Source organism: Corapipo altera, unplaced genomic scaffold (assembly GCF_003945725.1).
Source record: "Corapipo altera isolate COAL_440 unplaced genomic scaffold, ASM394572v1 22, whole genome shotgun sequence".
Lineage (NCBI taxonomy): Eukaryota > Metazoa > Chordata > Aves > Passeriformes > Pipridae > Corapipo > Corapipo altera.
The window spans coordinates 1727449-1744587 of NW_020884886.1; the positions used below are offsets into that span (position 1 = coordinate 1727449).

The 17139-nt window shown below is 37.8% G+C and overlaps 1 protein-coding gene across 1 annotated transcript in view; it reads left to right on the top strand.

Annotated features, from left to right (window-relative positions):
• Nucleotides 1-15424, top strand: part of ACOX3 (acyl-CoA oxidase 3, pristanoyl) — a 33802-nt gene extending 18378 nt beyond the window's left edge. The window contains exons 10-18 of the mRNA XM_027642829.1: nucleotides 1082-1204; nucleotides 2806-2926; nucleotides 3419-3538; nucleotides 4726-4839; nucleotides 6491-6606; nucleotides 10437-10611; nucleotides 11066-11133; nucleotides 11821-11907; nucleotides 15002-15424. Of these exons, the coding sequence (XP_027498630.1) occupies nucleotides 1082-1204; nucleotides 2806-2926; nucleotides 3419-3538; nucleotides 4726-4839; nucleotides 6491-6606; nucleotides 10437-10611; nucleotides 11066-11133; nucleotides 11821-11907; nucleotides 15002-15121 (1044 nt within the window). The 3' untranslated portion in view covers nucleotides 15122-15424. The remainder of the gene's footprint in view (nucleotides 1-1081; nucleotides 1205-2805; nucleotides 2927-3418; nucleotides 3539-4725; nucleotides 4840-6490; nucleotides 6607-10436; nucleotides 10612-11065; nucleotides 11134-11820; nucleotides 11908-15001) is intronic.
• The last annotated feature ends 1715 nt before the right edge of the window (nucleotides 15425-17139 follow it).

Here is a 17139-nt window from a genome sequence, read left to right on the forward strand (position 1 = left end):
CCCATATGAATATATGAAAGTACTGCACATGTAGGAACTAGTATTTCTTTGAATATTTCAGTGCTTCTTTTGCTGTTACTCTAATTTTTTCTTTTTAGTCTTTATGCTTTAAAATTATAAAAATCAATTACATCCATTGTGGAGAAGTCTCAAGATAGTACTGATTTGGAGGGGAGTATAATTAATGTTTGTCTGCAGTTTATGCAGATGAAAACAACTTTTTGCTCTAAAAAAATAGAACAAGAGTATGTGGAGTAACTGGGAAACAGAGAAAACTCAGATCTGTTGAATGTTAATATATAAGAAAGTTAATATATAAGAAGTGCTGATAACAAACCTACCCAGTTTGTCCTTGCAATGTGGGTGCTTTTTTCCAGGTTTGCACTTAGTCTTGCAATGTTGAAAGAGTTCATGGGTTTCCACAAACTAGTGAAAGCTGCCTTCTTTCCACCACTTCTGAATAAGCCGGGATCTGCTTCCCATTATTCTTTGAGTCTCTCAATTTTTCTCTGTTTTGACCTGTTCTGTGGGTTCTTGCTGAAAATTTCGTTCCCTTCTTCCTTTAGCACAAAAGCTTTCTAAACTTTTCCTTCACAAGCCCCGAGTTGCACGGAGCAGCAAAGATACTTTTTTCTCTGCTTCTCAGCCCTTGTTTGTTTGTTTTTTTTCACAGAATGTAACCAGCACTAATATACATTCAGCAACAAACAATCAAGTGAAATGGTTACAACCTCTGTCATGTTATTACTGAAGAAACATATGAATCATGACTGACCCTGGCATACCAGACATTTTATAAACACAGGGTAAAAAATATACCATTGGTCCCCAAAGCTTCAGTGAACTTTTGCACTAGTTTAACAGAATGTTTATCACAAAGTCATGAAATGCAAGAACTAGAATAACATAACTGTAACTTGTATGTAGTTACAATTAGTTATGTTAATAGACAGTTTTTGTTAAGTTCTCCATTAAACAGTTTCCAATTTGAACCCAGTAAAAATTAATGGGTTAGTTCAATACAATAAGTATTAAAAACATATATCAATTTGTGATCAAATCAGTTTAATTTTTTTTCTAGCAATGGCGTCTTTTTCCTTACCTGGCTGCTGCATATGCCTTGGATTATTTCTCCAAGTCCCTGTTTGAGAACTACGTGGAGTTTTCTGCAGGTGTGTTGACACAGCAAAGGAATCAGAGACAGGTGAGATATTTACACATTTCTTTTTCACTGAGCTCTAACTATAATAAACTGGAAACTTAAATGAAAGACCTACTTAGAAGTCTTAGGCTATGTTGCAATCAAGAATGATGGAGCAATGTCTCAGAAATATGAGGCTACAAAGTACTGATTAAAGTTGCATTTAGAAAAGCATTAAAATTAGTTTTGATAATGTGATTAAAGTTTTATTGATTCCTGTGGGATTAAAAGTTATGTTTTCTTGCAGAATTTTTTATCATGAATATGTTATGAGGGTGCAAATTTAGCTTAGAACTGTTGTAAATGATTCTGTAGAGAACATATATCAAGACTTTCTGAAATGTTACTATTCTTAATTCCTGCACAAGCCTTGAGTCTGGCTTGACTTTGCAGTTCAAATCCTTGCGTTGGGATGAATATTTTTAGAGAAAAAAGTTAAGACTTGAGTCAATGCTGAATTGCTCATCCACAATCAGCCCATTTGAAAGTCACCCCTTTACAGAGGAAATAGTTTAATCTATCATCTCTGTGCAAGGACTGATTCTTAATCAAAATAACAGCAGTATGATGTTTTTATAGCATTTAAATTTTATTTATTTTTACAAATATTGACAATACAAATTGTTAGGACCTATACACTGGCTGTGAATTGCTCAGATCTTACTTAAACACTCAGGCTTTTTTCAGCTAAAATGAAGCTCGTGAAAGATTTTTGTACTCATCTCTGGGTATTCTAATTTTTCCTCTTTGCATAGACCACAGAAAAATCTGTTTCATTTTTTTATCTGTACTTCATCTCTGGAGGTCTGCAGTGCAGTCACTAATCTTAGGCAAAACAGTGACTCTCAGGAAAAAAAACATGATAGGAATAAACATCATTGTTTGTTGAAAATGTTAAGCATGTAATCCTTTTGAATTCCTTTTGTTTGACAGGAGATCTTAAATAAACAAACAAACAAAAAAAAGCAACCAGGGAGTCGCTCTTAAACAAGCCTTGGTTGTATCAAGCCACTGTCTCCAGAAAGTGGAGTTCCAAACATGTTGTCAAAGGAGGGTCAACAGAGTTAGTGTAAATGCAGACTACTCTGCTTCTCTGGAAACCAAGGATGTACATTTAAGTTTTCCTATTCCTTACAAAACAGGTGCTTAAAAGATCAGTGAAAACTGTACAAGGCAATAAATTTTATAAATATCCCCTTGCTGACCAGGGAGAGAGGTAGTGCTCGTGTCACAGAGGGAATGAAGCTCTCTCTGGATGGTCCACCTTCAGACCACCTGCCTCTCCATTTTTGGGAGGAAAAGATTGACAAGCAGTTCAATGCCATGCCAGCTGGCACAGCTGAGCTGAGATGTACCCATGTACCCATTACCTGGCACAAATTATTCCAGTCTCATGTAAGAAAGTTGGTTGTGAAAGTTCTTCAGTTGTGTCAGGATTTTTCTGTGGTACCAAAAAATATGCTTACACAGATCTCAGAAAATTTTATGCATGTATTGCCAGTTACTGTTCATTATAAAGCAGTACACATATATATGGCTTTAACCCGTCACAAACTTACTTTGTGTAAAAGTTATTACTCACTTATAACTTGTTTTTCACAAAGGCTGATTTGGGACGTGAGATTCATGCTTTATCTGCTGCCAGCAAACCACTGGCATCTTGGACTGCTCAGCAGGCAGCTCAGGAGTGCCGAGAAGCTTGTGGAGGACATGGTTACCTTGCCAGTAAGTTACAGTCTACTGCATACACTGATCAGACAGACAACAGTTATGTTGATGTTTTCTTCAACTGCTATTCTATTATGATGTCTGCATTTTAGCAATATGTTTAGAAAGTATTTTTTCCTTATATCCATATTTTTAAAGTTTATGTCATTCCAGTTACCACAAAAAAAAACCCTAAACCTGTACAGGTTCTGCACAAGCATTTGGACAGACTATACAAGCAATTCAGTCTCAGTTTCAAAAACAAAGATGCAGACTTTATAGATGAAAATTCCCCTTGTAAGATGACTGCCACACTTTTTTAAAATCTTTACAGTATGTTCACTTTCACAAACTAAACAGTGAACTTTCAAGCTCCTCTGTTCATCACAGTAGTTTTACATACAGGAACAGAAAACTCTCTTGTGTTTTGTCACAAAATAATTATTTAATCTCTCTTAACTTCCACTAGTACGTTGCAATATATTAAATTATGCATTTGTTCTTATTAAGTGAATCGTCTGGGTGAAATCCGAAATGACAATGATCCAAACTGCACATATGAGGGAGATAACAACGTCCTCCTTCAGCAAACCAGCAACTACTTAATGAGCTGGATGAACTGCATAAGAGGTAAGTTTTCAGTGTGGAATCTTATGCTGGACCCAACAGTGTGTAGCTAATGGAATTAGGAGGTAATTTCATACTGAAAGAATTTGACAGTCATGTAGTCATTCTGTGGAGCATAAATAATGTGCTACAGACTCTGTCATATGGTATATTCATAATACACAGATATTTGCTGCAAGAAATATTCTTTCTCCTAAATCTTGCAGAAACCAGATAGATGTTTTGCCATCCCTAATCAGGTTAAGTCGTATCTTACTCCCTGAGAAGTGCAATTTAGTTCAATGGAATTACCTCAGTACTGCATCCAGTTCTGGGGTCCTAAGAACAAGAAGGATTTGGACCTGTTAGAGAGGGTCCAGAGGAGGCCACCAAGATGCTCAAGAGGACTGAAGCACCTCTGCTATGAAGAGAGGCTGAGAGAGTTGGCTTTGTTTAGCCCAGAGAAGGGAAGGCTCCAGGGAGACCTCATTGTGGACTTCCAGTACTTATAAAAAAGAGGGAGAGCTACTTTTTACATGGGCAGATAGTTATATGACAAAGGGGAATGTTTTTAAACTAAAAGATGAGAGATGTAGATTAGGTGTTAGGAAGAAATTCTTCCCTGCAAGGGTGGTGAGACACTGGAACATGTTGTGCAGAGGAGTTGTGCATGCCCCATCCCTGGAAGTGTTCGAGGCCAGGTTGGATGGGGCTCTGAGCACATTGGTCCAGTGGAAGGTGTCCCTGTCCAGGATGGGAGGGTTGGAACTAGATGATCTTTAAGGTCCCTTCCAACCACCCCATTCTATGATTCTGTGATTCTGTATTGGTTAAGTCATCATAAGTCATCATATTGTACTTAAACCAGCTCATATCGCCTAACTTGGTAGCAATATCCATCACTACATTTTGTAGTTCTCTAGATTTTGTTTCAGTTTTCCAGCAGTGAGTTTCACTAGCATCTTACAGAGCTGGAAAACTCAGCAATTGGAATTGAATCTTATGGGGCATAATTACAGGCAGTGATGTCAGGTTTTTCCACACTTGTCCACCAGTCCTCTTTTGGCTGAACTAGGCCATAATAAAATAAATATTATGGTCTAATTTCATCTGGCCTGTCGAGTGTATGGATGACTTTGTAATAGGCTTTTAGTTCCAAAAAGTCTGATTTCTTTTCTTATATATCATTTTTATTTCTTTTGGTGTTTCAGATAAAGCTCCTTTTGAATCCCCTTTGGGAACAATAAACGTTTTGCAAGACTACCATCATATCCTTGGCTGGAAATTCACAGCCATTACTGTTGAAGATTGCATGGACTCCTCAGGTAGCCTTCTGTTGTTGTTAAACTGATTCTAGAATCTTAAATTCCTTTCCAAAGGAGACAATCCAGAGATTTGAGATTTGGCCTCTGCTATTTGATATTTGTCATATTTGCTGACTTTCTTTGTATTACATGCATTTCAATTTACTAAGAACATAGTTTGCATTTCAAAGTAGGTTCTATTGTCCCCAGCCTCAGTTCTGGAATGGAGGATAGCATCAGATATTTTTCTTCCATTTCTGTGTCTCTAAGGTAATATCTATGATTTAGGGGGTTTGCCACTGTGTTGCTGTTTTCCAGTTTTAAGGCCATTGATTGCCACTACCTTCTATCGCTAAAACATCTTCTTTTAGAAAACCACACAAGTGATTTAGAAATATGTTGAAAAGGCATTAATTTTCTCTGGCTTTGACAGTTGCTTATGGTTGTATAGAGAAAAACGAGTAATGGTAAAGAGAAAATTCCCCGCAGTTTTCCTGGTTTAGTCTGGTGTAATCAAATCAAATATGACATTAGAAGCCACTCCCATTTGTGTATCACTGTGAGCTCAGATTGGCCCTTGGAGGCAAAAATTATAAAGAAGTGAGCAGATAATGAGAGAGCAAAAGGACACAGAGCTTAAGTGAATCTGTATAACTGAGAACATAATGGGGGAAGAAACTCCAGCCTTGATATATAAGGAGCAATCAAGTTGATTCCTATAATTCAATAACCACTTCAGTGCTCAAATAATTACAGAAAAGCTGAACTTCAGATAGTGATGCACAGTACCAAGTAAGATAGTATCATAACAGCTGCAGGGCGAAATCTAAATAATTTCAAAACATAAAGGCTTATAAGAAAAAGACTAGTTTGAAACAACTGCTTGCTTTCTTGTTTCCTGTACGTCTCCAAGATGCACAAACTGATATGTAAGCACGTGTTCTCTCCTCTCTTTTAATACCTACTGAAACAGACTATAGTTTTTAAAAAAAAGTCTCCATCTGTTTATTGATCCATTCTGTTAGAAACTGGACTGTTAATTTAGTTGCCAAAATTTAGGCAGCATGTAAACACTCCCAATTGCCTAAATCATAGTCTACACTAAATCTTAAGCTAAGAAACAAGCAAGCAGGATTCAGGCAAGGACTTTATGCTGAATTACTTTTTACCTTAATAGTTCTTAAAATATGACACAATTATGTACAAAACTATTCATTTAAATGTGATTACATTCAACCATCTTTGCAATGTTGCAAGTCAAGCTTCCATTAAATGTGGACTGTCTTGTCTTCTTGTATGCTCAGACGAGACTGTGTACCTTGCAGACCTAAGTCTTAATATGAGAAAAATTAGCAAGCTAAAAAATTTATTCAAGCCAAAAGTCTAAACTGAGCTGTAGGTATACCTTGTCTTCTAGCTTTGGGTCAGTATGAACTAGTGTATGGTCAGGTGTGGTGTGTCTTCACTGTACAGTTACAATTTGACTGTGGTCCCCAGATATTTATTGTATCTACAGTAATGGACAAAGTGTCACGTCAATTAACTTGTCAGTTAATTAACACTTTCACTTTTCATCTCAAGTAACAAAAACTAGGACTGCAGTAGAATTGGCATGTGACTTCTTGCATTATAAATGTGAATGTTAAGAATTTTGCTTCTCTCTTTTTCACAGTTCCTTTAGCAGCTTATAAATGGCTGGTTTGCTACCTGCTCCGAGAAAGTGACCTAAAACTGAGTAAGGAAAAGCAGGCTGGGCTAAGTGATTTTGAGGCAAAAAACAACTGTCAGGTAATACTTATTAATCATTCTTATTTTATTTATTTGTTTTCATGCAAGTTTTTCAGTTCCTGTTAGCTTTATCTGTTTGTGTCATGAAGTACAATTTCCTCAACCATAAAGCACCAAGTCAAATAACTAATAAAACTTAATAACGGTCCATGTTCTTGGCATAGAACATGATAGCAGGACAGTTACTGTCAGCAGAAGTCTTTCAGGATATATTTCCCTTCAGAAAAGTTGCAGGCATGTGCTGCGTGCTGTCTGTAATTTTGATAGCAAAACTTCTGAAGACTAAATCTACCAGTATTAAATCTACTGCAGCATCTGATTATTACTTCTCCATCTGCTCTTGTGGCCAAATACATACTGTAGGAAAGAATCTTGCTCTGGCAGGTAGGTAAACTGGATGACCTAATAGCTCTTTTTCATCTCCAATTCCTATAGGGCAAAGTACTCATGAAGGATACCAGACTGACAGCACTGGAACCTGAAAAGGAAACACTGACAATTTACATACAGCAGATCCACTCTCTCACCAGAGGGTTTTAACAGCTAGGAATGGCTTAACTCCAAATTTCAGTGCATATCCCCAAGTTCACCAGATTCCTCTGTTACCTCCATGAGAAAAACTGGCTCATACCCAAAGAAAGAGCACTTGTCATTTGTCACTTAGAAAGATCAGTTCCCTGAAAATGGTCAGTGTCGTTCACCTTATCTGCAAAGCTCGTTAGAAACCATTGAGAAGGAGTATTCAACTCTACAGCTAAAAAGAGCCAGCCTAGCTTCAACAGGGGATGATCTGTGTGAAACAACTGGTAGAGTGGAGAAAATCTTTCCTGTTTTTTACCCTAGAAGCAGCTTATTAGAGAAAGTCTTCAGGGTCAAACTCAGAATGGGAATTGCCAGAAATTCAAGTCTGATTTCCTGTCAGTTGACCAGGACTTGGGGAGGCTGATGCTGGGGCCTGTGCATTAGAGAGAGTGGTTTGCTCAGAAGTGTGAAGGTTCTTTTCTCTTTTATGTTCAGATGTGCTAAAATCCAAAGATACTCAGGCACACAATTTCTTTTGAGATAGGCATTGATATACTTCATGTCATTAGTTTTATTATCTCCCTACAATTCCTCCTCAGGACAGCAGAATTTTTTATTTTAAATGGCATACCTCAAAAACATCTGAAAATGATTTACAAGCTGTGCTTTGAAGACATGTACGTATTTGATTTAAAACTTTCTGGGCATGAAGAAACAGTTTTCTGTCAGCCCAGTGGCTGACTAATACATAATATTTGTCCATGCTATAGGGGATCTGGAAGAGATTCCTGGCATATCCCTTGGTTATTTTGTTTTGGAGGTAGCTTTATAGAAACAATACAGTAGTGCAAGCAAAGGTGAAGAGGGAAATAGAATTATAGAGGAGAATAACAGGGAAATAATTTTTAATGTTTCATTTGTGATGTTAAGACTTACTTCATTCTGAGTAGGGAATTGACATTCATATATAAAAAAGACCTTGTAGTAAGGGGGAAGTCCTCCCTAATCCTACAGAGAATAGATGTGTGGTTTGCCATTTATACTTGTATCTGAGCTTGGACATAAGTATACCACTGGACAGCTGTTGATGGAGATGGTTATCTTTGGAATATATGATATATTTTTAAATGTTGCAGTGGATTTAGATGCAAGGATATTGCAAGTATGTAAAAGAAAAAAAAGCAGCTAATCAACTAATTCTAAATTAAAAAAAAAAAGAAGAAGAAAAACCTCAACCCTTAACAAATGGGCTAAAACCAAACACGTGTTAACAGCATTGCAACAAATCAGCCAGAATAGCAATGGTTTCATATTCCCTTCCTGTTCACTAGCTACAATGTTTTCAGTCAGCTGTGTATTTCATTACAGGATATATGCCACAATATAGCAAAGGTGAAGTATATAAATATAGACAAATATTCCTTATACTCTGCATTAACAGTAACTGGTGACTTGTCTTTCTCATGGGACAGTCGACAAGGATTAGTTGAAAACCATAGAATCGTAGAATCAACCATATTGGAAAAGACCTCCAAGATTATCAAGTCCAACCCTTGATCCAACACTACCATGGTTACTAGACCATGACACTAAGTGCCACCTCCAGTCTCATCTTAAAAACCTCCAGGGACAGTGAATCCACCACCTCCCTGGGCAGCCCATTCCAATGTCAGATTATTGTCTCCATAAAAAATTTCTTCCTAAAATCCAACCTAAATCTCCCCTGGCAGAGCTTAAGATTGTGCCTTCTTGTCCTACTGCTGATTGCCTGGGAGTAGAGACTGATGCCCACCTGGCTCCAACCTCCTTTCAGGTGGTTGTAGAGAGTGATGAGGTCTCCCCTGAGCCTCCTCTTCTCCAGGCTAAACAGCCCCAGCTCCCTCAGCCTCTCCCCATAGAACTTGTGCTGGAGTCCCTTCACCAGCCTCGTTGCTCTTCTCTGGACCTGCTCCAGCACCTCAATATCCTTCCTGAACTGAGGGGCCCAGAACTGGACACAGCACTCCAGGTGTGGCCTCACCAGTACTGAGTCCAGGGGAAGAATCACTTCCCTGGTCCTGCTGGCCACACTGTTCCTGATCCAGGCCAGGATGTCATTGGCCTTCTTGGCCACCTGGGCACACTGCTGGCTCATGTTCAGCTTCCTGTCAATCAGCACTCCCAGGTCCCTTTCTGCCTGGCTGCTCTCCAGCCACTCTGTGCCCAGCTTGTAGCACTGCAGGGGGTTGTTGTGGCCAAAGTGCAGGGCCTGGCACTTGGCCTTGCTGAACCTCGTCTTGCTGGAATCAGACCATCTCTCCAGCTTGTCCAGGTCCCTCTGCAGAGCCCTCCTGCCTTCCAGCAGATCAACACTCTCCCCCAGCATGGTGTCATCTGCAAATTTGCTAATGGTACACTCAATCCCCTCATCCAGATCATCAGTAAAGATATTAAATAGAACTGGGCCCAACACTGATCCCTGGGGGACACCACTAGTGCCTGGCTGCCAACTGGATGCAGCACCGTTCACCACCACCAGCTATCCAGCCAGTTCTTAACTGCAGAGAGTGCCCCTGTCCAAGCCGTGGGCTGCCAGCTTTTCCAGGAGAATGCTGTGAGAGACGGTGTCAAAGGCTTTGCTGAAGTCCAGATAGAAAACGTCCACAGCCTTCCCCTCACCCACCATGCAGGTCACCTGATCATAAAAGAAGATCAGGTTGGTCAGACAGGACCTGCCCTTCCTAAACTCATGCTGGCTGGTTCCAATCCCTTGTCCACCCTGTAGCTGTTGTGTGATTGCAACTTATGTTGCAATCTGTTCCCATCCATAAACAGAATCCACTCAAGCTGACATGATTAGATTTTTATTTGTTATTTGAAGAGACTGTAATATGATTTCAATAGGAAGATTTTATCCTCTTTATAAAACTCTGCATAATATTAAATAAATATAAATATTCTTGAACATTCTATGTGTTTATTAATGATCCTAAAATCAGCAAACCTGATCTTGCATTGTCTTCTCTTTGATGTAGCTACTTGATCCTATAAAGTCTGTGTGCAGTGGCCAAATTACGCTGGTAATAGGCATACAATCTTATTTCTAAGAGGTATTTCATGAGATATCTCATGACTAACCTTTACATAGATGTTGTAGAAAGTGTCTTCTCCTCACTTTTCTTCTTAGAATTTCTTTAAGCTCACACTAAATCATCAGATCTAAATCAACAGAACTCTACTAACCTGATCAGAGCAATGCCATTCTGCACCAGCTGAGGATTAGTTCTTTGTATTTTGATACTCAGTGTCCTTCTTTTCTGTTTCCTAAGGTGTACTACTGTCGATCCTTAGCCATTGCCTTCATTGAACAAACAGTCTTACAGCGGTATCATGACTACACTCATGACCCCAGCATTCCACCTGCACTGCAGCCAGTGCTGAAGAATCTCTGTGCTCTCTATGGACTCTGGTCTTTAAGTAAACATCTGACTGTGCTCTACCAAGGTGAGATCAGCTCCTGAATATACTGTGCATGTCCTTTCATAAAAGTCCTAACTTGGCAGGGGGAGGGAATCCTAACTAGGATTTATATTAGAGCATTTTCTTACTGCTTGTCTAACACAAAACAATTGCTCTCGACCAAATTCTCATGAGCAGGAATCTGGAATGACAAATAACCCAAAAGGCTCCCTGTTAGCTCAGAGGTGATGGAGGGATCACAAGTTTTGCTGTGATCCAGTGCTTGGGGGAGAGGATAGGGGATAGACAACAAGATGCTGTAGTGTAGCTTGTTACTGCAAAAGACTCTACATATCTTAGAATAAAAGTTTTGCAACCAGCTCATTAATGAAAGACTTTCAATTCAGTTACATAGGTGAATCTATTTAGTCATTTTTGTAAGAAGTTTGTATCAGTGTAGTCTTAACAGGTATCAGCTTCTCTGTGAATGTGTTTGCAGGTGGCTATGCTTCAGGTCAACAACCTGGTAGACTTATTCAGAATGCTATTCTGGAGCTCTGCTACAGGGTAAGCCTGTTTGTTGTGATTAAATAATATAATATACAAATACTAAAAAGGAGATATATCACTTATTCTGTACTTCAAGGGGTAAATGAGCACAATACTACATTAATAATTTCTGAATAATTTTCTGTAAAGTTTAGCAACTCATCGACCCTGAATCTAGTCCTAATTTATTTACCAATAAACAGAAAACAATATATCCTACAAAATAACACCACAGCATTTGTGGCCTTGCAATCTTCATTGGAAAGCCAGTGAAATATGTCAGTCCAGTTCTACTTATTTCATTATAATGTTAGCTTGTGAATTTTTTTTTCTTAGCACAAAAGCTTTCCAAACTGGAATATATTCTTTGCAGGTCAGCAAAATTTCAAAGAAGAAGATGGACATTACATTTTTAAAGTTCAAAAATATATGTGTTTATGTGTGCAAACAGCACCATATTTGTTAAAATGTGTTTTAAACCCACTCCATAAGTAAAGGAGGAAAACATTTAAGATACAGTCTCCTTTGACAGTACCCTGGGAGTGAAAAAAGGCAAAATAAAACTAGGCTACTTATTATGGATTTCTCTTAAATTATCAATAGCTGATACATTATGAAAATATTCTTGATGCTGCTCTGTAGTTCACAGGTAGCCATAGACAACTACAGAAGTTGCCAAGTGTTATATCTTTTATTTTTAAACAGTTGAAAGATGATGCCATTGCCCTGGTTGATGTCTTCGCTCCTCCCGACTTCATTCTCAATTCTCCCATTGGTAAAGCTAGTGGAGAGGTAAGAAAACCCATTGTTAAATTTGTAAGTTTAATGATTAAGAGGATTATTGCCTGTAAATAGCCTTAACATATTCAAGACACTTCACAGGTACAAAAGAAAAGAAAATCACTTTTTCAGTGGAAAATCCTAGCAGAGTTGAATTGATGTCAGCAGAAAATGACATTTTGCATTTGCTGGAGATAAGCTTGAGAGGTATTGTTCTAGCTTGCTCTTGTAGGCACCTGTGCACTGAACACAAAAAAAAAAAAGGCTGAGAGAAATTTTTTATACAGTTACACAAAGCAAGAGTTAAGAGCATGAGAATGGCCACACTGGATTCAGTTCACAGAATACTCTGTAACTGACAGAGAAGGGTGGCCAAGCAGAACATTGTACGAGACAGATGAAACATTGTCTTTCCCTGGTGTCTGAACTGCTGGCAGGTGGTGGTTTAAGAGATATCTCATACTGTAGGTTGTATTTGTATCAGTGTTTCATAGCCACAGATGTGTCTATCCTCCATTTTTTCCATCCATTTTCAAATTCAGCTGTCTTTTGGTTTCCGTCAGACAATAATTTCTGCAGCTTAATTATGAGTATTGCGAAAAAATGCTTCCTAGTCCCAGTCCATATACAGTTGCTATCTATGGGAGCCTTTTCATTCCTCTGACAGACCTTGTTTTCCTTCTCTGTGTATTTTCTGCTTCTGCCATATCCTTTCTGAGGCGTCATAACCAGACCTACAAGCAGGACTTGGGATGTGGATGCGCCATGGAGTTGGTGTACGAGGTCGTGGTCCCTCTCTGCCTTTTTTTTTCTTGACACATTTCAAGATCCATATTTCATTCCAAAGTCTCAGCAAACCAGAATTCTTGCTTACTGGCCAAACCTACTCAGCAGGGCCAAGCTGTGGGATAACTATTTTGTAGAGACTGGTGTCACAGTTACAGTAGTTTGGTTTAGTGTGGATAGATACTGTAGACAATCGCTAGCCTGGGGACACTGCCAGGATGTTTGTCAGGATTGCTGAGTCAAGTACTTGATGCTTTCCAATATTCTTTTCCAATATAAAGTTGTCCATCGTTTCCATGGTGATCAAGGAATACAGAAGACAGCCCAGATGTTTCCAACCAGAGGCTGACCTAACACAATGATTACTTTGTTAACACAGTCTTTACAAATACAGGAGGAAAGACTTTCTCTACCTATCCAGCCATCTCAACTGAGGGCTGTAATCATCACTGGAAACCTTGTTTCCATTTCTGTTGGTTTTCGGGATGGAAGCTCCAAAGGTATCTCTTTAGAGAAGGAACATAATTTGTAAGAAAGTTAAGACTATGTGTATTGGCCAAAAGCCCATTTTCAGGCATTATTCTGTCTCTAACAGAAGCTGTGAACAGATGCTATAGGCAGAAATATAAAATATGGTGCAAATACTGTCATCCATTCTTAGAATACTATCCCCTTTCTAACAGTCAGAGGGAGATTTCTTAGCTGATCAAGCTGTCATATGATGGATTTGGCTAGCTCTTAGCTCATACAAATGCAGAAGGCACAGAGACTTATTTATATTAGCGATTAATATTATGAGTATAATATATTAATTATGCACACGGGACTCTAAACACTACTGGCTTCCTTGTGTGTTATTTTTTTATAAATTCATTGAACTATATTGAGAAAATAATTTCAGTCAGTGGTATTCAACCCATGCTCTATGGAATCCAGGAAGGTTTTCTGAATTGCCTTTAAGTCTGTGGTTTTCAACTTATGTAAATATTTTCAACTGAAATCTGAAGAAGGCTGCCAATCCCTCACTGAGAGAAAATACTCAATAAAGCTCCTTGTCTCCTGGCTGTCTATATTTAATTCCCTGTTCACTGTTATCTTTGCAGCTTCTAAAAACCAATACAAACATTTTAGTAAAAATTACAATATGGTAAAGAATAGATTATCCAAGTATAACAGGAAAATGAATTTAAGTTGAGGTGAGCTATCCTGTGTTGCAGTGGAGTGCCTTGCACCATGAGCCTCAGATCTGCTCGTCAGAGCAGAAGAAAAGTTTCAAGATTTGTTATGGGCAGCTTTAAGCACGAAAGAAGAATTCAGATTCTCTTTAAAAGGAACTTTCATGGTGTGGACATCATTTCTATGTAGAAGTTTTGACAATCGCCACTTAAATATGTGAAGTTATTGCCACATTTAATTCAACATTAATTAAAAATTGTTGGACAATATTAACTCACATAAAATGGAATAAAAAGTTAACACTGGCCCATGTAATCAAGGTAAAATATATTAAATATGTTTCATTACTAATTAAATCATCACAAATGTCTAGGACCAACCTATCTTTCAATGTAGAAGAAAGACTTTTCACTTTACCTCCCTGACTGCTTTTACACTATGTTAATATTTTATTGTACTGTACTCTATCTTGCTGCTGAAAATATGGCCTTCCTTTCCTCATCTTTCTGGAATGTTATTTAAAGTTTTAAGCTTCAGTCAATTATGAAATAAGAAGTATTGCTAAAATTACACTTTTGCAAAATTTACTTCCCATAGACTTTTTTTTAACTCTTCCACATAAAATTGCAAATTGATAATAAATTAGCAATATGCTTCTGAGAGAAGATTTTCTTATGCTTAAATTGGACAAGTTCACATCTAGAAGAGAAGTTCTAGAACTCTCCAGAAATGTGTTGAAACTAAGGTAACAACAGACATGCATGAGTGTTTTCAGATACAGACTTCTGGTATCAGGTTTCGACAGAACAAAAATTAGCTTAATATAACTTTTTTTCTGAATTTCTACCTTTGGTAATATAACTCGTCAAATTGAAAACAAGAACTAGTAAAGATTACTGGTTTCCTCTTCTTATGCCAAGGATGGTCTAAATGATTTACAGAGAAATCTGATGTTTACAGTACTTTGAAATTTTGTGCTTTATCTTTGTGTTTATTCTTGCCTCTACGTAATTATTCACATTTGTTGTCTAAAAACTCAATCACAATCTCATTTCAACCAATAAGTTAGATAATTTATCTTGCAGAAGCTTTGTTTGTTTCTTCTGTATGCATTAATCATTTTATTATTACTATTATTTTACAGTTATATAAAAATATGTGGGGAGAGATCCTTCAAGGCAACAAAGTTCTGAACAGACCTTCATGGTGGGCAGAATTATGTATTAATAAACCTGTTACAGGCAGGCTGAAGTCAAGATTGTAAACCAAACAACTTGTAAGAGTCTGGATGGGTCTGAGATGGATACTTCATTTCAAACATCAAGAGGAATAGAGATCATATGTCAAACACTGGAAATGGAAGAGATTTTCATTGAGAAGTGCCAAGTTTTAAAGTAACTTTGAAATCAAGTCCAACTTGGTCTCAGGGACTGTTAACATAGTAATGACAGGAGCAAGAGCAACAAATCTCCACACTATACATATTTACTCAATTAAATGCAAAAAAATGAAGACTCATTATGATTGCTGCTTTGCAAAGTTTATATTAAAGAAATTTTCCAATCAATCTCTTGTCATTACTTACCTTACAGAAGGTAAATAATTAAAAAACATTTCCCATCAGGGATTATGAATAAACTGACAAAAGCGAAAAAAAATATTTAGGACAGGTCAGACAGAAGCTGTATTAACTATGAATATAGTAAGAGAACATTCAGAGAGCATCTTCCCCTCTGCTCCCCTGTTCTCAGATTGCAGAGAACCAACCTATGTACTGTTTCAGAAAAAAGAAAGGAAGAGGTAAGGAAAAGCAATCATTTCAATGTTAAAACCAGCTATCCATCCCTGGAGGCATGGGAATCCTTAGAGAGCTTGCTAACTACCACAATTCTAAGGAGTCAAACAGTAAATAACAGCAATATGAAAAAATGGCTCTGACTAGTGACACACCTTTTTTATCTTAGCTCAGACTTGGGAAGTTGGAAACAATCACAGATTTAGCTTTTAGCTGAAAGGATGTTCTTTTAGTAAAGATAGCTTCTAAGCCAGACCTCTCAATCTTAGATATTAATAATTTTACCACTACAAGTTCAAGGTCAATTAAAAATGATCACCATCAACACACTTCAGTTAAAAAAAAAATCAAACAAAAAACCAAAATTCTGCGACTGTCATTTATAGACCCATTGGAAAAAACAGGTAAAAAATATCTTGTTAAACCTTACCTGTATTTTTTTTTCTGGACTTCTTTTTCCTTTCCAGAGATAGTCAGTGTTGTCTGTATTTTTTCTGCTTCTATTCCTTCTTCTCTTTTAATGAGGTACCATAATTCAGGATGTCCCAATAGAAGCTCTTTTTCTTGCTATTGAACTGTAGGAAAGTATAACCTTTGCTGAAAAATCGGCCCAGTATAAAGTATTTATTTTCTTTGAGCTGTTTTGCCTCTCTTAATAACATCCAATAGGTGGCATCATCCCATGAAAAAAAATAGATCAATACAGCTAAACACGTGTCATTAGATATTATGGAATCACAGTGTCATGATTATCTTTAGCAATTTTCTATTTCAATAGGGAATCCAGCGTCTCCTACTTGCGTTGGTGCAGAGCTGAAGGAAACAGGCAGAGCACATTACACCCAATATCCAATATAAACACCAGGATCTGTGACAGTGAAAAAGGAAAATGGGGAAGAGAAGCCCTGCTACATTAAATGTAGTAGCAGTGATCTGTCACTCCGCATTCTGTACTATCAATGCTGATCATCAGCATTATTTCACTGTCTCACTTGTGTGTGATTTCACCATCACCTCTGAGTTCTTCATAAGTGACATGGTCTTTTCCTGCCTCCTTCCTCACAGCTGGGAGACAGAGGTTTATGTGAATCTTGCATATAAACTGTAAGTCTATTTATGAGGCCTTGGTAACCCAGAAGAAACACAAAAGTGCTTGACATATAGCTTAAGCCACCTTCATCCCCAAAATAACCCCAAAACAAAACTGTGTCACAGTACCACAGAACTGAAGACCTGGTGAGGCCAGAACACACAACGGGATAAACAGACACCCTGTAAAAATGTACCCCTAAGTTGTTCCCACAAATCTTATTTATTCTGACTATTTTGTCAACAGCCAAACTCCCTGATAAAAGCTGAGCTCCTCCATACTGATAAGGACTGTACAAACTGGCAGGAGAAGTGCTGTTTGTTCTGAAAAGCTTCTAAGTTCAACTAGGGCAAGCACTGCAGAGACTACATCAACAAGAACATGATTATGGGCTGAG